The following is a 25607-nucleotide window of genomic DNA, read 5'->3' on the forward strand; positions in this document are numbered from 1 at the left end:
TAAAGACAGTACAGTGGTTTTGCTTGTTCTTCTCTGGCATATAGGGCCGTCGTTCTCGCTCTCGTCTCAACTTGACCCCACCCCAAACATCTGTAATCCTTGGTTAGTGCTAGCCAATGTTGACCCCTACTTTCTAATTACTGCCTTCAACTATAGATGTCTCCCTCAATGCAAGCTACCTAAAATTCCTCAGAATTCCCAACTATCCTACTCTAAGGGTTAGTGTTATAATGGGGAAATTTGGATAGTGCCTTTCATTTACTTGTAGGGTGATACTAGAAGAGATGAGAAAAACAGACTGGTATCGCACCTAAGAGGTAAGACTGGAAACAGGGCTATACACAGACACAAGGTGTGAGGGCAGTGGTCAGGGCCCTCTGTGCTTCCACCATCCCTCCCAAGGTTGGCTCGGGCTCTGAATTTTCCTCATCTCCTCCACACTTCTGTGAAGAGGGATCCTTCCCTCTTCACATTGCCAGTGCACTGACGTTGTCACACTTTAACTGCCTTTAAAAGACCCCTGAGCAAGGTTGTTTCTTCACGATCCCCAGTGTTCTGCTTTTTTGCGTGCTTGTGTAACCAGTTATCTCCATGCGAGTTTGCACTCCCTGCCTGGGACATGAATTTAGTGAACACTTTCTTGGTGGGTACTCAGTGTGAGCTGCTGCATTGATGTTAATATTTCGCAAATTTGGTGGTGCTAGATAGCCCTACCAAGATGACCACGATTCTCTGAGCTGTGTCTTGCCTGGGCTAATCGGCCCTGACGTCCTGTGTGATCCTGAAGTGTACACGGTGCATGCGAGCGACCGTGCGTGTGTCCCTGATGCTGGTGTGCTGCTGTTGGTTGACTTGAGGAGGTGAAGTCGGCCCCCTGTATGCCGAAATCCTCCTGTGGCTGTTCGGTGTCTTGCATCACTTTGGAGCTACCTTATGATCTCCAGAGCGCAGAGGATCGGTGGTGCCTGTGCCTGCTTGGAGCCGGGGAGGAGCTGCCCTGGGAGTGCCTCAGACCCTACTGACGAACAGCGGCAGAGCAGAACCGTGGGAACGGCGGGGGCACTGGGAGGACCACACCTGAAGCAGTCTTGAGTGTACGGAAATGGGAAGGGGAAACTGCAGCACCTTATCGGGACACAGCAGATGATGCCCAGGCAGTGCCTTGGGCACTGGGTCCCTCTGGATGGCGTGGGCTGGTGCAGTATTGGTCCATCTGGTGGAACGTGCTGATCTGTGGTGGCTCACTTGGGTTGTTGGGGCCTACTGTCGACCCGCCAGAGAATGATGCGGCCTTGGTGTGGGACAGTGGCACTTACCCGCACGTGAAAGGCTAAGCTGCCGACTAAGGGTAGAAAATATCGGCATAGTACAGCATAAGTTGGGTGGTACCGTGGTAGGTTTCCCAGTTCGCCATTCGTCCCACAGAGAGTGGGGGTACTGATGCTTCAGCAGTGTTGGGTATGGTGAGAAACTGGACGGTGGTCCTGTTGGCTTTGGCATTGTTGATTTTTGCACATCGTGCCATTGTCAGTTGTTCTGGGAGGCTCTCCCTCTCTGCGTATGAGGAGCAGAGGTCACTGCATCCACTGTCATGATGCCATTGGGTCTGCTAATCGACTCCTGCATGCACATTGGAAGTGCAAGGGCTGGGTGACATATTAGAGGGGTGGAGTGCGTGGACTTGGGGTTCTGGCGCCGGAGGAGCTGGGGGTGTCGCCTGTAAAGACGGTTGCAGATGGGTGCTGTTGTTCTGGGGTGACAACTTACTCCCTTCATAGGATTGGCGCTAGAAGAGACGAGTGGCTGCAAGTCTCAGGACCTGCCTATTTGGGTATGCTCACTGGAGGACTGCTAGGGCATAGAGTGCTTCATTACCACAGAGAAGCAGGCCGCAAGATGGTGAAAGGCCAGCAAAAATTGGAACAGTGCAGGGGGGGCAAGCACAAACAACCTAAACAGACGTCCTCGCTACGTTCAGATGAATGGCAGGAATCCGATCCTGCTGAAGCTGTGGTAACTATGGGCCATTTCTTGGAGGCTATCCGGAACTCGCTGACATCACTGGTGAGTAAGGTGCAAACAATTTCCGTTGCGCTCTAATTAGTTAGAATGGACCTCAAGAAGATGGGTGAGTGAGTCACGTAGGCTGAGAAGAGAGTGGGGGCATGTGGAGGATACGGTTGCCACAAAGCAATCGCAATGGATTCATTGGCTGCGGGCACGCGAGCTGTGGAAGTCAAGGTCGAGGACACGGAGGGCAGGTCTTGGGGAAAGAAACATTGGGATTCTTGGGGTTTTTGAGGGTGAGCAGCTTTTCACAGATACTATGTAAGTTAAATGGTTGTCAGTGTGGTTCACGTTTGAGAGGGCGCACAGGGTACCAAGAAGGAGACGTTCATTTGGGGCCCACCATAGGCCATAGTAGTGAAATTATTGTACTCCTAAATCCCGTCATCCATACCTTATGGGCGTCCCTCGCTAGTGACGGGAGACAGAACCTTTTTCACCAGAAAAAATCATCTTCCCCTTTAAATTTAAAGGTGCGCAGGGGCACGGCCCTGAGAGCATCCGCTCCCCTGACTCCACCCACCGGCGCCACGCCTTAGTCCTCTTTTCCATATCGAGGGGAGCGGACCGCTTTCACCAGCGCTCCTGGGTTTGGCATCGGCCTTGTAATTCCACACGCTCTTCCCCGGAGACTGTCTTTAGTCTTTAATCAGGTACTCGGTCCTCTGGCGCCACGCTCCTCCCCGGCACATGTCGACGTCTTTGTGCTTCAGCAGGTGCCCAGCCTGCAGAGGGCTCTTTGCTACGTCTGACCCCCATGTACTTTGCCTCCGTTGCCTTGGCGCCGATCACGGCTGGGAAGGTTGTACCACGTGTGACGCTCTTAAACCGCGCACTCTGAAGAACAGGTTAGCTTGGTGGAGGAAGCTCTTCTAACAATCGCCTCCAGAGGACTTGAAGGACTTTGTCAAGCACAAGTCTAGGCCCAAGGCAGGGCCCCTTTTTTTCTGCACCCCGCAAAGGTGACTCCTTCCCAAGGAGACGTCTGAGCGGGAGGGACTGTTCAGGTTCTACCACCAGCAGAGGTACTGAGGCTGCTTCAGCTACCGGCTGCCAGCCACTAGATCCTACCGGGGAAGTTGCTGAGGGACCGCAAGGTTCTTTTACCGGGTGTCCACCCGAGGAGCTACACCCTACTACCGGACAAATGTCTGAGGGGGCGCCTGTACGCAGCACTACCGGCAGCACAGACGAGGGCACAACGCCTACCAGGCCACGTCCTGAGGCGCAACGTAGGCCTCCAGCTCCACCGCCAAGAGTCCTGGAGGATGCCGGGCCCAGCGCGGCAAGCACCTCAGCGCAGGCATGTGGCATGCAGCCCGACAAGATGGCTGCCGGGCCAGACAAACTGGTACCTCGTCCGATACCGCCCCTTGGTGCGCAGGTGGGAGAACGAGTTTCAAGGTGGGACTGGTCTTCACCAGGTACGTGGCCTACTGCATATCCTTCAACGTTGCAGGGCAGATTCACCCTGCAGGCAACAAGGCAGAGTACGCCCAGACCCCAGCAACCTCAGGGCCCTACACCATCTGGCACCCCACCGGCCTATAAGGGCAGATTCTTCAAGAAATTCCTCACCCTTATGAGATCCCCTCAGATGGGCACCACCCTACGGGATGTGATCAGGGACATGCTACTTCCTGTCCCGCCCCCGCCGGCCATAGTCATTCCTCCTATAGCTCCAGTGCTTTAGGCACCTGTGCAGCCTCTGCTGCTCCCGCCGACCCCCGTGGTTCCGGCTCCTCTGCCTCCTGTACCCCAAGCGGTTCCATACCAGCCTCCACAGCAGCCTCAGGCCCCGGTCACCACACCTCAACCTGCGGCACCCAGTACTCCGCCACCTGTCCCTGACAAGCTGGACACCGATGAGGAGGACAACACGCCGTCTTCGGGCAAGGCTTTACATGATTGTCTTGTAGGTCTGGCCGAATACTTGGGCCTTCCACTTCCCGGGGTTGAACCTCTGGAGGCGGGGTTCCTGACTGAAGTCCTCACTCTACGCCCCACGGCTAGAACAGAGATTCCGATGTAGAAGGATGTTGGTGCTTTGGCCAAGAAAGTATGGCTTAAGCCCCATTTGGCACAGCCCATCAATTGGCACCTCGACGCCAAGTACAGGCAATTGGAGGGGGATACACTCTTGCTGTCGGCACACCCTCAACCGCACTCTTCGGTGATTGCTCCGGCCTCCATCTACTCTAAGCCACAGTATTCCTCTGCCACCTCGTCCTCGGTCCTGCTAGGCAAGGAGGAGAAGATCTTGGACGCATATGAAAAGGTCTACTCCAGCGCCTCTCTGCATCTTCGTCAGTATAAAGCGGACGCTATGCTCACAGTTGTTAACCAGAGGCTTTGGTGAGAACTAGCCGTCTTCCTTCTGGAAATTCTGGTACACAGTCAGGCGCGCTTCAAAGCAGGGCTTGCAGAAGCAACGTTGGTGGCCCAAGACGACATGGAGTCTACAGCGGCGCATATAGACACCTCAGGCTGTGCCATCTGCATCGCCACGGACATGAGAAGGACTGCTTGGCTGCGGGCTACCAAATTCAACCTGAATGTCCAGGAGTGCATATCGGACCTTCCATTCGAGGCTAGCAACCTCTTCCATTCCACCACTGATGAGGAACTTGACAAGAAGAACAGTCCCCAGACTGCAAAATCCTTATCTATCCTCACGAAGTCCACGCCCAAGACATACAGTCAGGCGCACCAGCGTTCCGACAAGGGGCGGGTCTTCGGTGCGTTCAGGGGCTTCCAGGAACAAAGGCCCAGGCAGCCGCACTGACCTCCAAGTCAGCACCGCCGCAAACACAAGGCAGGTAATAATGGATTCTTTCAGTCCCCCTCATCAGCCCCAGCTTCAGAGGGAAAGAAGGCATGACATTCCCCTCCAGGTCCATGTGTCTCTAGTGTGGGGCAGGTTTGCCCTTCATGCACAGTATTGGGGCGCAAGGTTCGCGGACCCCTTGGATTCTATCAGTGTCCATGGGCTACCGCCTACCAGTTCCTCCGTCTTCTGTCTCGACGGCAACTCTGCTGGCGGAAATTCATTTGCTCGTAGAGAGCCAGGCAGTGGAAGAAGTCCCAGCTTCCCAGCGGGGTATGGGCTTGTACTCCAGGATATTCACTATACACAAAAAGAACCAGGCTAGCCTGAGAGTTGTGTTGGACCTTTGCACCCTGAACCTTTCCCTTCAAAAGTTCAAGATGGTTACCCCAGCGCTTATTGCAGAGACACTGCGCAAGGGAGACTGGATGTGTTCCCTGGATCTGAAGGACGCGTACCTACACATCCTGATTTGGCAGCCTCATCGGTCCTTCCTGAGGTTCAGGATCATGGGCTTCCATTTCCAATACAAGGTTCTACCCTTTGGCCTCAAATCAGCCCAGAGGGTCTTTACCAGGCTTATGAATGCAGGGGCAGCCCTTCTCAGGGCCCAAGGTCACCATGTCTACCCATACCTAGACGACTGGCTCGTCAGGGCGAGATCCCCAGAGCGGGTCCATCACACTACCTCTGCCCTCATGAATACGATACACGAATTGGGATCTTCCATCAATCTCTAGAAGTCACAGCTACAGCCGAAGCAGAGTCTGCCGTTCCTGGGCCTCATCTGGGACACAAGCTCCGAGAGAGTTTTTTCGGAGGACAAGATCACAGACACCAAGAGGTCCATGGTTCATTTTCTCAACAGAGCGGTGACCTCAGCATGGTGGTACCAGCACCTCTTGGGTATCATGGCGGCATGTCTACTGGCAGTGCCTTACACGAGGCTCAAAATGAGAAGATTGCAGCTGCGCTTCACAGCCACATGGAGTCTGGAGCATGGTTCCCACGCGGAAATCGTCAGCATCCCTCCCTTTCTCCACCAGGACCTTGTCTTGTGGAGCACGGACTGCAACTTGAGGATAGGCAGACTCTTCCGATAACCAGCACCGCAGGTTACCATCTCCACTGATTCTTCCTTGGAGGGCTGGGGAGCTACCCTGGACAACCACGGCGTCCAGTGTTTGGGCTCTTCAGGAACAGGAGGCCCATATCAATTGGCTAGAGCTGAAGGCCATCTGGCTTGCTCTCAAAGCCTTCCTGCCACTCATTGGCAAGAGGATCCTCATTCAAACGGACAACTCCACCAGCATGTATTACATCAACAAGCAGGGTGGCACCAGGTCCCCTCCCCTATGCAGCCTGGCAGTCAGCATTTGGAAGTGGGCACTGGAGAACATTCACCTGAGGGCAAACACCTCCCGGAGGAGTCCAACCTGGAGGCGGACAGGCTCAGCAGGTTGGGTGCGGCCAATTACAAATGGCAATTGAATGATCAGGGGATCTGCAACAGATGTGGGTAGCCCCAAGTGGATCTCTTTCCCACCTGGTACAACAGGAAGTGCCCTCAGTTTGCATCCTGGCAAGGACAGGACCTAGGCTCCCTGGGGGACGCCTTACAGTTAAAGTGGAACAGCATGAATGCATATGCATTTCCGCCCACTACCCTGGTGCACAGGGTTCTATGCAAGATAAGGGAGTCCCGACACCTCAGCATCATTCTGATAGCTAGGTGGTGGCTGGCGAGACCATGGTTCCTGGAGCTGCTCAGCCTGTCGGATCAGCCTCTGATTCACCTTCCACTGGGCCAAGCTCACCTGCTATCCCAGCATAGAGGCAGAGTCATCCACCTCGCCCCCCAGAAGTTAGCCCTTGTAGCTTGGTTCCTGAACGGGTCACATTGAAGCATCTGTATCTGTTGCACGCTAACCTAGACATCAAACAGAGTGCTAGGAGCAATGCTACTAGGAGCCAGTGCAAATGCAATTGGTCTAGGTTTTGTCACTGGGCTGAGTCTAAGGAGGTCGATCCACTTACTTGCACGCTGGACGACGTGCTATTTTTCATGCACACCTCGCCCACTCGGGGTGCAAATAGACACTTGCCTCACCTATCTGGCGGCCATTGGAGCCTACCAGAACTCAGGGGAATTTTTCGCTTCCTCGAACCCGGTGGTGAAGAGACATTTGGCGGGCCTCTCCAGGCTCTACCCGCCTATGAAGAGGCCATACCCTGTGTCGGACCTCAACATAGTGTTGGGCGCCTTGGCGCATAAACCCTTTGAGCCAATGGCGTCCGCGGACATCAGGCTGGTCAACATTAAGAAAGCGCTCTTGTGGCTTCCGAGCCTTACATTACCTTTCATAGGGACAAGGTGGTCCTTAGATTGCATCCTGCGTTCTTGCCTTAAGTAGTCCCTTCGTTCCACCTAAATGAGGAGATGGTGTTACCCACGTTTTTCGCGGACCCTAAGGACGATGCTCAGAGGGTCCTGCACTGTTTAGATGTTAGGCGCGCAAATCTGAGGCTCTCTTTGTCACCTTCGGTGGGTCAAAGCCAGGATATCAGGCTTTTAAGGCCTCCATAGCAAGGTGGATGGTTGCAGCCATTAAGGAGGCCTATGAGGGGCAGCGCAAGCCACATCTGTCAAATATGCCTGCCCACGCTATCAGATCCAAGGCTGCGGCAGTTGCATTCCAAAGACACGTTCCGTGGCAGGTCATCAGCAGGGCGGCCACGTGGGCCACTCATTTGACCTTCTGCAAGCCCTACTGTTTGGATGCCGGCTCCAGGTCAGATGCGGCATTTGGGCAGGCAGTATTAAGGAACTTGTTTTCTTAAGAGGGTCACCTCTGCCCTCTGGGGCTTCATTCATTTGTAATCGCCCATACAGTATGGAGGAAAGGGGATGGGACGTAGGAGTAATTATAAGTTACTCACCGTAGTGACTAACATACTCCTAGTCCAGAGTCCCCTTTCCTCCATACGTCCTACCATCCTCCCCCCTAATAAAACTGGTGTCATTAGGCAATGGTAATATTGTTGATGCATCAGTGGGGACTGAGGAGTGGCGCCGGTGTGTGGAGTCAGGGGGGGGCACATGCTCCCAAGGCCGCGTCCCAGCACACCTTTAAATTTAAAGGGGAAGACGATTTGTTCTGGTGAAAAAGGTTCTGTGTCCTGTCCCTAGCGAGGAACGCCCATACAGTATGGAGGAAAGGGGACTATGGACTAGGAGTAAGTTAGTCACCATGGTGAGTAACTTATAATAACTTCATGGACTGAGATCGATGCTTCAAGATGCTCGGAGGATTTCGGTCTCCAAGGTGGGGGGAATGCGAATGCTGGTCTTGCCTGATTTCAAGCAGGAGGTGCAGAAGCAGAGGGTCTTTCCTTTTTCTTTCAACGCCTGAGTGATGTTTGAGATTGGTTGAACACAGAGCATGTGAGTAGTGCAAATCCACGGCACGACAGAAGTTTGGGACTGGGCTCCATGGGCAAAGTTGGTCCTGGACCGCTTGGAAGATGCCAGGCTGAAAGTTCAACAGGGAGAGTTTGTGTGAGCGCAGACGGCAGTCGGAGCCTGAGAGAAGTCTCCCAACCCCGGCATCGCAGTTCCTCTGGGACAAGGGATAGTACTGAGACTGCAGGCTTGGGCCCGAACGATCTGGGAGAGACAGGATGGAGAGCTGGTTGGTGACGAAGATGCCTCTGCAACTCTGTTCTTTCATGAAGGAAGGCCTGTCGGATGAGGGGTATTTTGAGGGAGGATTCTGTAGTGCTGTGAGGATGTTGGTTATATGGCCGTTGGAATTGGATATTGGACTGGGGGACACTTCGATGATACGCATTGTGGGGTAACTCTTGAAGGGGGCCTTTGTAAAGTGGGCACTAGGATGGTCTGTGTGGGCTATTTACTGGGGTTCGACAGAGTAATCCACCTTTAGTGTTCTACCTCTGCCTCTGTATTTGGCCACAACGTCAGAACGGGGCTTGCGGGGGAGCCTATGTAGGGTTTTGGGGGGTTTTCAATTTGGTACGGGATGGGTTTTTGGGGTGCGTACTTTGTTGGGAAAGTTGGGTGCGGGGAGGTGAGGAGAGGTTTTGGGGAGGGGGTTTGGGACCTTTGGGTTAGTGTTGCGCTATACAAGAATGTATTTAATTGGGCTGGGGACTGGGGGTTTGAGAGTACTTGTTGATCTATTTGGGTGATTTTGTTTTTGATTTAGGATGGGGGGGATAGATGTTGAGTACATAAGGTTGTCTATGGCAGCATTGAATGTTCTCAGTTGTATTGTGAGAGGACAAAACAGCGTTAAGAGGGGAAAGATACGTTCTTACCTCAACAGGCATAAGGTTGATGTGGTGATTCTGCAGGAGTCTTACCTTGCGTGCAGGAGCTATAGGGATTGAGTGCATGTTGGCGGGGGAGTGTTACTGGCACTTTTTTTCCTCCTATTCTAGGGGGTTGCTCCTGTGGGTTAGAGATGCATCTAAATTACATGTGACGCAGACATGGGGATGGGAGATATGTGGCAGTGGTAGGGGAAATGTTGGGAAGACCTGTATTTTTGCTAGAGACATATGCCCCTAATGTGTGGGTCAGGCAGAGTTTTTTTCAGGAGATGCAAGATCTGATTGTGGGCCATAGGGATCGTTTGACTCAGGCTTGGTGATTTGAACTGTGTGCTGGTCTGTACGCTGGATGTTGCAAGTGCTGCGGTGAGACCAATGGGTGCGCCGACTAAGACTTTGACGTGGATTATCACGGACTTCTCCCACTAAACAGGATTCTCAAAACTAGGTGTAGCCTCCAGCTCTGTTTAATATATGCGGATACGTGCTACAGTATGAAAGCTAGCCCCATTGGTATAGCACTCGCAGTTCTAGACCTGGCAATGTATTACCCCAGCCGAGCAACCTAGCAGCCTCCGTTACGTACATCATCACACCACTAGTGTGAACACAGGCCGCAGGCGCGGCCAAGCATCCATGCACAATAGAATACTGATATGGCCAAGCACATCCGGTCTAGAGCACCCATAGCCGTCCAGACTGAAACACCTGATGTACCTCAACACTTCTGCCACTAGCATACAGCGACCACCACCCGAAAGGAAACCGATGTACCTGGCCGCACACAGACTCTCTCAACAATAGCAATCTTTCTCTAACCCTCAACAGCACCCACCAATGTGTTTGACCTCTCTTGGCCTGCTTAGTCGAGCTTTGCCAGCCAACCAAGTCCTAGAAAGGCAATGTGCACACATGCATCTCTTAAGCTAATCTCTGTAGAATTTCCAACCACATCGACTACCGTCACCAAGGGCATTCAACCGAGGAAAAAGCGCATTGAGGTCACACAAGTGGGGAAAGAGCGCTACATAAATAACAAAATACAATACAATACTTCAGTCTTTGTGATGCGTGGCAGGCATTGCATGGTAGTTATTCCTATTTTTCTGCTGATCATGGGTCTTACTCTCGTATTGATTACTCATTTGTGGGAGAGGAGAACTTTGACCTGGTTGTGTAAGTGGCGTTCCTGGATATGACATTATCAGATCACTCACTGCTGTTATCGGGGTTGTTTATGAAGGACGTTCAGCCGAGCATCCCCAAATGGAAATGTGATAATCTGATGCTCTTGATAGCGCTTTTCGAAAGGTCTCTGGGGGACCAGATTCGCCAGTTCCTTGAGGTCAATTATGGCTCGAGGGCGTGTAGGTTTACTGAGTAGGAAGCGCTGAAAGTCTTCATTGGTGGGGTCTTCATCTCAGTGGCTGTGAGAATTTCTAGGGTTCTCTTTAGGGAAGTGAAGGATTGTGAACTGAGGGTTGTGAATTTGGGACAGGAGCTGGCTGGAGATGGGGGTAGCTGCTGAGGTGCTGGCAGAGGCGTGTGGTGTGCTACATGAGGCAAAGGAGCGATTTGATTCTCATTCCTATGCCGAATATGTCACACAACAGTATTCGGGAGGGGTTAAGGCTGGTCAACTCTTGGCATGGTTGGTTAAGGAGGAGAGTGGGCAACACATCTGTGAAGGCATTGGGGACAGGGTAGGGTTGTTGGTTACGGATAAGGATGGGATATGTGTGCAATTTTGGGAATTTTATGCTTCTCTGTATGATGAAAGCAGGGGTTGACAAGCACTTAGCAGCTCAGTGGCTTCATGAGGCGGCCCTCAGCGTACTTGATGGGGAGCAGAGGGAATGTCTGGGTAGAGAGATTGATGAGCACTAGGTGCTACGGGCAATTGAAAGCCTTTCCAGGGTAAAATGCCAAGGATAGACAGAATCTCGGTTGAAGTGTACAAGGCATATGGGGAGATACTAGGGCCTAAACTCCTTGAGGTCTTTCTTGAAGCCAAGAGGAAGGCGCTGGTTTTTCTCCTGCCCAAGGGGGGGAGGGGTAGAGGTCTGCCTCGCATAGGCCCCTGTCCATAATTAATGTGGGTGTCAAGATCATGTACAAAATGTTAGGGGTCCGCTTGTCACCTGTAATGCAACCCCTAGTCCATTAGGATCATACCGGGTAGATCCACCATGCATAACCTAAGGTGGCACCTCCTGATTTTGGACAAGCATAGGCTTTCCATGTAACCGTTGGTTGTGGTCAGTGTGTATGCATACAAAGCATTCGACTCCGTTGCCTGGGGTTTCCAGTGGATGGTGTTGGATAGATTGGGACTTGAGGATGGATTTGTGGAATGGGTAAGCCTATTATTTGGGGATTGACGTCCAGAGTGCAAGTTAATGGAGGGCTCTCCATTGCCTGGGCAGTGCGGCGGGGCACGAGGCAAGGATGCCCGTTGTCTCCACTGATCTTTGCGTTGGTCAATTCGCTGAGCAGGGTCTATAGGAGGAGGCATGAGGCATTGGCCCCTCTAATGCTATATGCAGACAATGTGCTTCCTTATGTGCGGAATCCTTTGGTTAATCAGCTATGGCTACAGTGGAAGACTGGGAAGTTATCGGGAGAAGTTGTTAATTCTAAGTCCGCTATTTATATGTTGCTACGGGAGGTGGTAGGAGAGCTGTTATGGTTTGGGATGGAGATTCTGGTTGTGTGTTTCAGATACTTGGGTATCAGGGTTAGTGCGGACTGGGACTGGATGTATCTTCATAATGTTTGTAAGCTGATGGACGCCTTCGGGTGGCTTACAGACTTCTGGATAAGATTTCCAATTTCTTTGATGGAACAAATGGTTCTGGTGAAGAGGATTATACTTCCCAGACTCTTACACTGGTGATGCCCATGTTATTAAAAGGGGATTGCTTTCAAGCTCTTCATGGAGCACTGAGAAGATTGTTGTGTGAGGCGGGGGTGCCGCGGGTTGTGCTGTCCACCTTGCAGCTCCCGGCAGGTAGGGGCGCAATGGAGGTTCCGAATTTTAGAGCTTATTATTGGACGTTGGTAGTACATTACATGGTGGATTGGTTTGTGCAGTCACATGAGGACTGTGTCACAGTTTGGATTGTGAGTGACTTCGCACTGAGGGGGATTTGGTAGCTGCTTGGGGGATGTGACAGGGAGTTGGAGCGGCTCCTGACTTTGATCGGTACCATTATTCGTGTCTGGTGGAGAGCCACCAAGAGGTTGTCCAGAGATTTCCCTTTCTCCCTAGGCGGTACCTTTGAGCTGCAGCAGATTAGGACCTACGCTTCACAGGGTGTGGGGGACTGGGGTTGGCCACCTGGGGCGTGGGGGTAATTAGATGTGTGCAAGGAGAATAGGGCTATCACTTACGGGGAGTTCGAAATTGCTCACCCAACAGTTCACATCAACTTCTTAGAGTTTGCTACACTGATGGCGGGGGTGAGGGAGGCCTGGGATGGGTTCCCAGTTAAAGTATGCATTCACGGGCTGAGTGTGGTTATGCTACTATTGGCGGATGTGGAGAGGAACATCTCTGAGTTATACGTGGTGGACAGGGCTGAGCAAGACCTGTCTGCAGGGGAACTGAGACAAAAGTGGGAATTGGATTTGGGAGACCAATTCACAGATGGGGAATGGGACAGGGTTCTCAGACATGCAAAGCAGGTATCCAGGAATACCCGCTTTCAGTGGATACAATATAAGATTGTAAGGAGGGCTTATATAACACTGGTTCGGGTGGCCAAGATGGTGGTGGGATGGATCCAAACTGTTGGAGGTGCAGGAGAGAAACAGGGACCTTTTTACATGTGTTGGGGATGTGATCAAGTGACAGGTTTTTGGGATAGGTTTGTTGAAGAACTGTTCGAGCTAGTAGCGATGAGGGCCCAACTCCCAGTGTGAAAGTGTTTGCTGGGGCTAAGGCCTCTCAGGGAGGGCAGAAGGGATAATGCCATGAACAAGGTTTTGGCATTGGGTTTACTGCTTGCCAAAAGAGCGATTGCAATGGCTTGGAAGGTGCAGGCGGGCCTAGCATTGGAGACTGGCGTAGGGCCATGCACAGGTCGGTCAGGACAGAAATGGATCTGGGGGATTTGAGTACACCGGTGTATGAGGGAGCTTCACAGTACACAGTGTAGCATGAGGTGTGGGATACCTTGCACAGGCGTTCAGATCTCAGACCACCTTAGATTTCTGATTGTACTACTGGGGCGAGATTGATGGCTTTTTCAGTGGGTGGGATCTTGGTGATTGGCCTCTGAGGAGTGGGATGGCTGGTATGGAGGGATATGGCAGGTGTGGTGTGTGAGGTGGTTGCCTCTTGGGGTTTTCGTTTGTTCTTGGACCTCTCCCAAATAATTGTACTGATGATGCCATACATGTAACTTATCCATACTTGGTTCGACTTGCTTGTTTGTGATATCTTTATAGAAAACTATAAATAAAGTGTTTAAAAAAAGATTTTTCTGGTAGCCATCACTTTCAGAGAGATGGGTGAGTGAGCTCCAGGTGTTATCTGTTAAACCTTCATACTTGACTTTTTCCAAGGAGAAGGTGACTTGAAAGTAATGCTTTCCTTCCTGCCAAAGGTTGGTCTCAGAAAACCACCTCTCACAAAAGATCCACCTTCCTGTTTTGTTTCCTTCACTTCACCCTTCCAAGGCTGAGGAGCATTTCTATTAGCTGGACCTGGTACAGGCCCTCTGCTGCTGTATCTCTCAGATGTGGAACATCAGGAAAGATGAAAAGCTGTTTGTAGGTTATGCTGGTGCCTGTGCTGGCTGGGCTGTGACTAAACAGACCCGGTCCAGATGGATCTTTCTCTGCATCTTGGAATGCTACGACCTGCCTGGGAAAGATGTACCAGATGGTGTCATTGCTCATTAAACCGGAGGCCTGGCTGCCACTTCAGTCCTGCAGAGTGGGATTGATGTCTTGGACATTTGCCAAACAGCTATTTGGGCCTTGATGCACATGTTTTCCAAACAGTGCTGCTTACTTTCCCTTCCATGGCAGGATGCTTGCTTTGGTAGGGCAATTCTCCAGAATGTTCTGGTTGAGGTTGTGTCCTCTCGCTATCCTCACTCCTTCAGATATAAGTTCTGCTAATGCAGTCTCTCATAGATGAGGAATCTGTGGGAGGAAGGAATCCATTAGAAGAACAAATTACTTATTTCTTGCTAATATTCTTTCTTATTGAAGTTCCTCCTAAGTGTTCCTCATCGTCCTCCCAACCTACCCCTCTTGGCGGATAGCTAGTACACTTCTTATGTTCTGTGGCAGAGTGCTAGGGAAAAAGGTGGCACTGAGGTAATTGGATGCAGCGGCTCTATATATGATCCCGACGTCCCATCCAGCACGGGCACGTAGAGGTGCGGAGCAGATGGGGAGTCGTGCTGAGGCCGCTTGTGGAGAAAAGCTTTTTGAAATCATCTACGCTGACGATGGAATATTATAGAGGAGAAATCTGTGGCAGGAACATCCATCAGAAAACATTATTACTGAGAAGTAAGTAATGTGTTCTTTAGATGGCGCCTTTCCCTGTACCAACTAAATTCCTACTGCCTTACCCTCTGCTGTGTTGGAGAAGTTGTGGGGAAAATTGGAACAGTGGGTCAAATGTTATAGACATATCCAGCAAAGGACACAATTATTGGAAATATGTCCGGGTTGAGTCCTACTGCAGTCTGATCGTAGCAGTAACTTTACAGTGTTTCCTTGGTGGAGGCTGGGCTTATTTCCTAAAGCCCCCAACCCAGAGCAGAGCGTGGCAGAGCCTGTGTTGAGTCCTCCTGCAGTCTGCACGTAGCAGTAACTATACAGTGTTTCCTTGGTGGAGGCCGGGCTTATTTCCTTAAACCTCCAACCCAGAGCGGAGCGTGGTGGAGTCTGGATTAAGTCCTCATACAGTCTGGCAGTCCACGCATGAGACGTGAGGTGGAGGTGTGCATGCCTCCCAGTTGCTTTAGTCCTTAGCCCAGCGCATACAGATATCGACACTGTCGACGTGGATCCTGGACTCCAGCAATATAGTAAGTCAGCCCGCAGGAGCTTACCACCCGGATTTGCTGTTTGTTTGCAACAGTGTAACAGTGTTTGGACATCATTACCTTTAATACTTTCAGTCACGAGGGCTAAGGGAGGAGAGACGGACTAAGGCAGCTCCTCAAGCCGTCGGGCGTGCCCTCCCTTCGGACTTAAACTTTTTACTTCGACCTTCTTGTTGGTGCCCACTTCTGGTGGCTGTGCTGTCCTTCTGACCCTTGCCATCCTCCTCTGTTAAACTTTTGGGGTGGCAAGCGGCCCCATTAAATAAAAGAAAAACACACATACCCGGGAATTGATTTGTTAGTCGGCCTATCCACCACTGGCTGCCTGGGGGTTGCGAGTGTTCTCTCCCCTTTGGCGGTTAGGTGGAAGGGCAGTGGAAGTGGAAGACTGCCCCTCCAAAAACTGTTGTCTGGTATATTGGAGGAACTTTGCCCTTATGTAGGCGGACTATAAGAACGTTGGAAATCTGCCTTCCAGGGACCACCCTCCTTTTATGGCTGCCGAAACTCCTATTGTTCTTTTGGCGCCCGTTGGTAACTGGGGCAAGCGCTTGACTTTGGGCCCCCCACCTAATTAACTCTCTTATTTACTTTCTGTCCAATTAATTCAGCTATTTTTTTATATTACCAACCAACCATCATCTCATCAAATAATCGTTTTTATTTTATCTTATTTTAACTTATTGTCCGATGTGTCTTAACTATTTTATCGTGAGTTAACATGTGTCCAACATTTATTGTGTGATTTATAATGTATTTTATGTGGTATCATTAAGAACGTGCCTTTGTACTTGGTTTCCCACACACTGCTGCCTACATTGTCTGGGTAACTTGATCATTACCTGCTACACTATGACCAAACGCAAAGCCAGAGACCTACCTCTGGTTGTGAACAAAATGAAAAAAAGCAAGTATGCTGCAGGGACAGGCTTAACCTCCCATCAGCCAACCCTGAATGAATATTTGAAACAAATGGCTGGGAAAATAGAGGATCTCATTCGGAACACGGAAAGGGCTATTGAAGTTGCCATTTCCCATTCTAGCAATTGAGAGGGTACACAGCTATCATTGCTCTCCCCAAACAGTAGCCCCCTTAGTATACCACAATGCTTTAACTCAGGTGAACAAGTGATGTCGAGAGCACAGTCCTCTATGGGTATTCCAGGGCAGGAGTTGGTGTTTACTGGACAGATCTTAGGGGCACAGCATACGGAGGGTATAGGAGCCCCCCACATGCCATCAAGCTCTGCTGATAATTCACTAGTTTCGATTTCGAGTGATTTTAAAATATTAGACGAGGTCTTGAATAAAAAACTGGCCCCTGTTCTTTTTGGTATTGCTTCACTTAAAGACTCTTTGGGCCTAATTCACAGAAGCATTTTATAATGCCAAACCCCATTGGACAACACTCTGTGAATAAGGGCCTTTGCATCTATCCCTCTCTATTAATGATGATTAGATTAGGGGGTTAAAGAGTGATGTCCAGGAGCTCAGGGGGATTGTGGATTTAAGAAACACACCCATTTTGGCTAGCAAAGGCATGAATGTAACGAAGGAAATTCTTATTCCACCACAGAAAGAAAGTACTGGTACCCGGCGGCTCTAACCCTCAGTAGTGCCTGGGTACATCCACCAGCACAGGAAAGGCACAACTGGGGCCGCTGAGACAGTTATGAAAGGACCAATGCTATTACCTACCCCCACACTCCAACCACCCTGGGATTCCTGGGTGCAAAGCAAGTTGCTATTGACCTCTGCCCAAAGCAGCACCTCTGGTAGTAGTAATAACAGGTTTGCCCCCTCTAGAAAAAGGTGTGGAAGAAACAGCAATTTCCATGATAAATCTTCTCAATGGATCAATACCCATTTACCGGGGATGAAGATTAATCCCAGGGGTATTCTGATGGCAAGGACGGTGGGTTGGGTTGGAAATACTCCCAAACAGACGGAGAGGGACTGCGTGGTAGTCTCACTGATGGCCCCGACCATGCTGGATTACCTTGTTTCTGCACTTAATCCAGCTTGGCGGACCAAAGTGGCCAGCATTGACACAAGCTCCTTCCTCCCACTGGCTGCTTTTTATCCATCACGCTCTGCCCCGTTAATTCAACAGCAGTAGTGGGAGACGCCCAAGATAAAGAGGGGGGTTACATGGTACATCGGGTAGGGGGGCAGTGGTCACTGCTAATCACTTTGATGCCCTGGCGTGCATTGAGGAGCTGGATTGACTGGTTCCCATTGAGGGTGGAGCCTCTGGGTCTGAGGGGCTTGTGGAAGAACCAAGGGATAAGAACTGCCCTATTATGGAGTGCGTGGTACCCCCCACCTCCCTGAGGGCTACCATGACACTCCTCTGTTGGAATATCGCTGGTGTGGTGTCAAAGTTTTTGAGGAGGGAAGTGGTGGCTTACTTGATGTTTTATGACATCCTTTTGCGGGAAACGTGGGCTTTGAACCCTATTTTTGGGCAGCTATGTCTCAGTTTGTACCTCTGGGAGGAAGGGCATAAGAGGCCGCTGCCATGGGGGTGATGGCAATCTTGTTTTAGTCTTCCCTTAACTATCACATAGTGGAGAGGGAGCTGAAGAACCCTATCTTGCAATGTGTGGCAGCTTCATCTGAGCATAATCGGGAACTGCTTTTGATACATTTTTATAATAGACCCCATATTTCTGATAAGAATTGTTTTGGGGCATTCAAGGAACTCTTTGAGTCAGAATACTTGTCTTGAGCAAACGCACGATTGTGGTCCTGGGAGGGTATTTTAATGTTAAACTGGGTACTGGGATCGTATACGGTATTCCCAGCCCTCAACTGTCCGATGAAAGAATGTGCTCTAGGGGCCTGCAGTTGAACACATGGTTTCTAGACTGGGGTTTCCGTTCATTGAATGGACGCGTATGTTCGGATGTTCCGGGTAAGATTACATTTGCAGGCTCCCAAGGTACATCCATAATTGATTATGTTTACATGCATGTCGAACATCTGCCATTAATTGTGGACTTTGCAGTCATAGATGAGATAAATGGTGACCACTTCCCCCAAGGCTGGTCTGGATTCTGGGCCCCCCTGGGACTTTGATAACTAAGCATCTGCATCTGGATCTCTGTGATATTAACCCATTATGTAAATTCAGGATAAAATGGGCTAAGTGTGACCCAATGTCTACTCAGTACAGGCGATCCAACCAGACTTGGACCACATTGCAAGTATCCTGTCTCACGATGCACAACCTAGGGAAGTTATTCACACATCACAAAAAATATGGTATTCCCTGACAGATTTATTTCAACACGACTTAAAAACCAGTAAAAGTAATTTGCAAAGCTGGTTTGATGGATCATGTAGGATAGCACAGAATCATTTTAAGGGGACCTTGCAGGATAAGGCTAGCCCCAGGGGAGAGGTCATTAGTGCAAGAGCACAGTACAAAAGTGCTCTGGACTCAAGTAAGAATTCCCTAGAAAATCTTGCGTGGGAAGAACTTCTTTTGCCAGTCTCGAATAGGGACTCTAAAACATTTTGTGAATTTGTTGCAGGTGGTCCAGCATTCAAGAGGGGCAAGACCCATAGAGAGAACCATTGAGTGCTAAGGCTTCATTCGCTAATTTTAAGTCTCTGTTTAAAGGCCAGGCAGCCAGATACGAGGACGGGGAGCGGTCCTCTACACTACTGGCCACTTTTCACCACTTCGCGCTTCTTCGCGGGTGGATGTGGGTTTTAGGCAGTCTAGAGGCGAGGGGTGGAGCGAAACGTTTCCAACGTGCTCCCAGCAGAAGCAGAAGTACAAGATCCTTTTTTTTTTTTTTTTTGCTCGCTCCGCTTCTGCTGGGAGCACACAGTAGCACAGTCAAGTCAATCCAAGATGCAATGAAACCAAGCAGCAGAGCCTTACTTTTTCTATGCACTTACTCTATCTAAAATGGTCCCTGGACCTACTATGATAGTAACTTTGTTCGTCTCCCACTCCACCCCCCCATCTCACTTATTATCCCTCCCCTCCCCCTCCAGCACTATCTGAAATGTTGTTAGGCCTAGTACGATAGTTGCTTGTTTTGTTCCTCTCCCCCTTCTCCTCCCCCCTCCCTCGCTTTGTGTTTTCTCCACCTCTACCAGAATTGTTGTCAGGCCTAGTACAGTAGTCGCCTGTCTGTTTCCCATTTTCCTATTTGTTTCTTAGCACTTGCACTATCTGAAATGTCGCTAGGCTGAGTATGATAGTTATTTTCACATTCTTGTTGTTCATTCCCCGTAAGAATGTTTTGTATTTTCCCTAGTTACCTCCATTGTCGTGAAGCGCTTTGAAACACATTGTGTATAGGCGCTATATAAATAAACCATCATATCCTATCATATATGGTGCTGCTTTGTGGGGCAACAAAAAAACGACTTCTTTCAAAGTAATAGAGAATACTGTTAAGAAAAAACCCTTGGGTCTTCCCAGTTCAGCACCAAATGTTGCTGTACATACTGAATTGGGCACCCCACACATAGGTGATGACTGGCACATGGCCCCACTTTCGTACTGTTTGGCACTTTGGTCTAACTCGAGCTAAGTTAACGCACATGATTATTAAGGCTCTGATGCAGAGCTCATTCTGGCGCAAAATACCCTGGCAGAATTGTATTTCTCAGTGCCTGCTACAATTGAATGCCTCTAGTTTGCAGTGTCCCTCTGTACCGTGGCTGCAGCTAACAAATATAAGCAGATGTATTGTCCCATAGTTGATGCCAATATGGAAACAACTGGGCTCATGAAATCATTTGTTGATTTCGGGCCCAGACGGCCTCCAATCTTATCTTTTGCACAGTAATAGAACAGACCACTGGGCTTTGACCAGGGTCCGATTTACCCTTCTGTGTCTTAGAGCAATCACCAAGAACTGGGCAACTTATGAGCAGTCTATAGTTTGTCCAGGGTGTAGCTCTGAAAAGGAGGACCTGTTGCACTTTGTTTTATTTTGCCCTCTTTATCATGATATCAGAATGAAAACTATTGTCCCGTTTTTAAAGTCACAAACCTAACCCAAGCTTATCCTGCATTGATCATTCTCCTGCGTGCAGAAACAAAACCAGTTGCATGGGGCTGCTTGGAATTTTTGAGAGAATCCTGGTATCGAAGCAAAAAGGTGCTTGAGGGCAAGTTTTAATCTGTACTTTTATCTTGAACTTTTTTCTTCTGTTTTAACACTTTGTATACATCCTGATTTTATACAGTTTTTTCATTATTATTGATGTATTGTTGTTTATATCTGCGGTTTATGGATTTTTATCCGAATAAACTTTGTTGATGATAATGGAAAGATGTTCTCGCCGGGATACTGGAAATATGTGGACTAAAATTACCCCTAGGTCTTTTGGAGCTGCATTTTTGTGACCCTGTGGAAGATAGCTCCTACCAGTTGGGACACACGGCCTCACTTCACACACATCTACTTAGTGCAGCCAGATTATCTGTGGCACGGCACTGGAATAACCGCATGATCCTTTGATTTCCATCTAGTGGAGAAAGGTTTGTGAAATGTGGGTGATGGAAAACTGTCAGTTATATTTTGTCGCTATCATTGTTACTTAGGTTCAGGATCGCATGCATGGACCATTGCTTCACCAATAAACATCTCATGGGCAACCCCTCCTTACTGAAACAGTTTTCTGTTTTCTAGATGCTGGTGAGATTGATCTGCATTGATTTTATAGCAGGAAAATGGAATGGCTTGAATAAAACTGTATTGACTCCTTCTACATGTCTTCACCATTGGACCCAATTTTACTCAATTGCAATGTATGCCTAAAGCTAGGAATTCTATGCAGTTTAAGTGACTGTATGTGTGCGTGTTGCTAATAAAACCTAAATAAAGTTGTTTTAAAAAAAAGAAATATGCAGCGAGAATACTGTTGAGATCATTTGGTAATTGAATGCTTCAGCAACTGTGATTACACTTTTTCTATTATTTGAATTTTGAATCTGAAACTAAAGGAAAAAATTAAAACCTTTATTTTTAAGTAATTCCAAAAGGTACATAACTGGTTTTATGTTGGGCCTCAACCTACATTCCAAATATGATGAAACCCATCAGAATCTGCTATTTGTCCATCGTTTTTGACCATAACTACAAATGTAATTTCTCTAAAAAAGAAACCTTCATTTGATTCCCAGTTGTATGGTGCATTGCTATTAGCTTGAACTTTAGTGACTGTGCGTCCATTCTGTGAGGTCCAAGGCAGCACCTGTCATTTTAGTTTTGGCTATTAAATTTTAAGCCAAATCGAATGCCATTGTAAGTGAAGATAGGAGAACGATGTCTTGTGAGGAGGGACACACAGCCTGTGGTGGTTCTTTTGTTATTTACTCACCTGTGGCCTGTTAGTCCCTATGGCCATTCCCCCAACTACCTGCCCTTCCCACCCAAAACACCCTCCCTCCGGAATCTCTCTGACCTAGATCTTTGAAGCAATAACATCAAACTTTGTTTTTTGAGGGGCCTGCCAGTGTCATTTATTAGAGTTAAGTGCTTAATTACAGCTGTAAATGTGCTGTTGTTGTAATAAAATTGTGTTAACTAAGTGTGCCTTCTGGATGTATAACCTGTATTTGTGTCCTTGTATCTGAAGTTCTATTAAAAACAAGCTTGGGAAAATCCAACATTTCTGGGGTGTTTATCAGTTTTTGCCAGGTACTTGTATGCTCAGGTACTCAAACCATTTGCCAGCTGTTGCTGTCTTTTGGCCAGGTACAAACATGGCAGTGCCTTGCAAATGCCTATAACATGCCTTTCGCAAAGAAGAAAACTGTTGACTTTGCTAGTTCTTGTTTTATTGGACATTCATTTGCACAAGATTTCAAAGCTGCTATGTTTACTCCAATTAGAGGACCCCTGACTGTTCTTAGGTTTGTGTTGCATAAGTTGTTTTCCTTAGGCTCTTTCAGCCCATCTGGATACTGTTGCGTGTGAAATGTACACTCTTCGTTTTTTACAAAACATACCAGAGAAACGTGTCATGAGGCAATTTTAACTTGATCATAAGATATTGAAAGTCAGACATGTCTGAGCACATACATTTGTAAACATGTAAGAAAGAAGACCTGTTTCTCATGTATTTGCTAAATGTCTGAAGGTGTTGATCTGTATTACATTACTTAGTACCTCACTGCTGCCCTATTATATAACCATGTTTTTTCTGCTTATAGGTTGTCCAACACCTAGGACCTGCAACAGATTTTTATAAAAAGTTGGCTCTGGATTGTTCAGGTCAGCAAACGGCAGTGGATCTGTTCTTGTTAAGTTCACAATATTCTGACTTGGCATCTTTGGGTAAGTAAATATCCCTACCTATATCTCAAAAACATCCCTCATCTGTTTATGGCTTTCACTGTGGGGTACTGAATTGGTGCGAAAAATCTTCAATTTTTGTAAATGATCGATTGAGTGAAAGTGGTATGGCAAACATGGAAACAAAATAGAACATATTTACAAATGGGTAAATAATGCCAATTCAAACTATCCATACTTTGTATGTTGAAGACTATTATATGGCAGAAGATGTATCAGTCAGCAAACTGATGTTGCCATATGAAGTTGTCAGCGGTGTCTAGTCTTTAAAGCCTCTAGCTTCATGTTGCTTCTAACTGGAAACATCTGAAATTTTCCATTCCTTCTTCTGAGTATAACTTTTTGATAGAAGTGACTTGGTTGGGGTGCTAAAAAGTATAGTGTTTAGAGATGTCCCTGCTTTCGATATAAATAAAATGTTGGAACCAGTTAATTTCATCACTTATAATTGACTCCAAATTCTACATAATAATGTATTTTTACAGCGCCTTTGCCAAAGTGCTGGGCATAGAACATTTTTATTTACAATTCTTACCCAGCCAATTTTAGTACTCGTTTATTGGCCTTTCATATGAAGAATGAAGGGCTAAATTGACCCTTGAAGCGATTTAAACCTGCACATCACAAAGAGATCTCATTGAGCATTTAACCCGCTGTGGAATCTTAGCAATATACCTGAAAAATGTCACAAGAGACAGTAGCATATAATAGCTGTATGCTCTGTATCCGCCTCTTAATTCACAACTGTGCAGCTGTATATCTCCTACTCAAACTCTTCCTCCAACTGCTTTTTTGATCCAAAGAAAAGCAAAAGGTGTTCAGGACAGACAGCAAGAGGTTCAGATCGTATACATCCTCCCAGAGACCATATTTTGGATATTCTTGCCTGTCCGCTTTTGCTTCGTATACAGCCACATTTTAGTTGGACAAAGAGCATACCAAATCTTGAAAGGCAATTAAGAAGATGGGGATGTGAGAATATGACTTATAGGCAAAGCATACAGAGAGAGACAAAGTCAAGATGTGTGCAGTATTAGGAAACAGAAATATGGGGCACAGGGGCCCAGGGTAGTTCCTGTGGCGAACCAGTTAAAGAGTCAGACTTGAGGATGACATTTGCAAGGGTGCTTATTAAATTAAAAGAAAACGCCTTACTCCTACGTCCCGTCCCCTTTCCTCCATACTTGTGGGACATTCCGTCCTTCAGGACTGGACCGGAGTACTTTTGTAAAAAGCATCAACACTTGTTTTGTCCTTCTTTTATTTTTTTATGTGGGGCATCAAACATGTCCGTGACCCCGCCCTCCTGAGCTGCACCCCACGCATCTCCCTTCAGTCCTTTTCTACACGCAATCGGGACTGGGCGCACTTGCATCACTGGGATTTTTTTGCTTTTGCTCCTATTGTCTTTCCTTCTTGCTGCGGTTCCGCGGTCGTCTAGTCCTCAGTCTATGCCGTAGCATCTGGGATTCATGTCCTGTTCTTCATGCGAATGTCGTTTCGCTGGGGCGGATCCTCATCATGTTTGTCTGGAGTTTCTAGGCCTGGAACATAGCTGGGACTCGTGTCTTTATTGTGACTCCCTGTCCGTCCGAGTACTCCAGCGTCTTCTTCGGTTGGAGGTGGTTTTCCAACGTGTTCCTCCACCGCATTTACAGCTCTTCATCGACAAGAAGAAGAAACGCCTGGTAAGTTCCTTACTTTTTAGGGCACCCCGGCCTGGGGACTCCTTTTCCGGGGTCTTAGGGACCGGGAGTGGCTCGCATAGCTCTTCTACTGGGGACATCCCTGAGGTGACCTGCAAGGGGCCTAATAGGCACACAACGGAGCGTCCTCTGAGGGTTCCCGTAGTGGGCCTGGCAAAACTGGACATTCTTCCGAGGTTCCCCTTTTGGGGCCTAAAGTTCAGCCCAGTTCTTCTGTGGCTCTGGATACCGGGGTTCGCCCTGAGGTCTCCATTTCTGGAGCTTTCTATACCAATTCACGACTCGAGGCCCCTAATAAGGGAGCCTTACGTCCTGGGTTAAAAACCGAGGTTCCTCTTCTTGGGGCTAGATCAAGTACCAGCAGACTCGAGGGAACTCCTTTTGAAGGTCTTGTCAGTGAGGTGTATTCCTCACGCTTCCCACGCTCGGCGTGCGGGTACCGATTATGTCAAGGGGGCAAGGAAGGCAGTCACGCACCACAGGCCTTCAAGTACGGGCTCTACCGAGGTTCCTCCACTGGAGGCTAATTCTGGGACAGTATCGAAAATGTCCAGTAAAGATCCTGGATCTGACAGCACTGGCTCAGCCAAGGATTCTTGTTTCAAGACTAAAATGCTGCATAAGACCCCTGTTTCCCCTGAGGAGGCATATGCCTCACTTTCTCCTGTGACGTAGTTCTCCTGAGGTGTCGACAAAATGGTGGCTCAACCTCCGTGGTCCACGGTGGCCATTTTGGATACCTCTCTTACACCAACGTTTACGGCGGCTGGCGCTGGAAGCATTCCTTTTGGGGCTGAGCAGTTTTTTTCCACGCCATGTGGACAATAACAATCCTTTCTGCCCTTATACGGATTGGCATGCTCATACAGTATCACTTCCTCCTGCTTCCGCACCACTGATTTATGTGGACTCAGCCTGCGGTGGGCCGTCCTGGCAACCATCCTCGTTGCATTCATGGGGTAAGCCCCTCACGAGCGGCCTCTGCCTACTCCAGCGCCTAGACCTTCATCGGAGGACATGTTCTTTGGGAGATTTCAGACGCTCATGCACTCTGATCCCATGAGGGCATACTTTAAGGGCCTTTTCAAAGAGCTGTACCCCAGTCCTCCGGTACCACCGTCGCCCCCGGTTGCACCTACGTAGGAACTTGTGGTGCCACCTCCTCCACCTCTACCTGTCAGACCTCCTCCAGCGCTTCCTCCTCTGCTATCCCGATAGAGACAACATTGGGTGGGCCTACACTTCAAAT

The 25607-nt window shown here is 48.8% G+C and overlaps 1 protein-coding gene across 2 annotated transcripts in view; it reads left to right on the top strand.

Annotated features, from left to right (window-relative positions):
• SEC24B (SEC24 homolog B, COPII coat complex component) overlaps positions 1-25607 on the top strand; it is a 2214138-nt gene that overhangs the window by 1233773 nt on the left and 954758 nt on the right. For both annotated transcript variants that reach the window (XM_069630875.1, XM_069630876.1), the window contains exon 15: positions 22511-22634. In XM_069630875.1, the coding sequence (XP_069486976.1) occupies positions 22511-22634 (124 nt within the window). The remainder of the gene's footprint in view (positions 1-22510; positions 22635-25607) is intronic.

Source organism: Ambystoma mexicanum, chromosome 6q (genome assembly GCF_040938575.1).
Source record: "Ambystoma mexicanum isolate Mex_15411 chromosome 6q, UKY_AmexF1_1, whole genome shotgun sequence".
Taxonomy (NCBI): Eukaryota; Metazoa; Chordata; class Amphibia; order Caudata; family Ambystomatidae; genus Ambystoma; species Ambystoma mexicanum.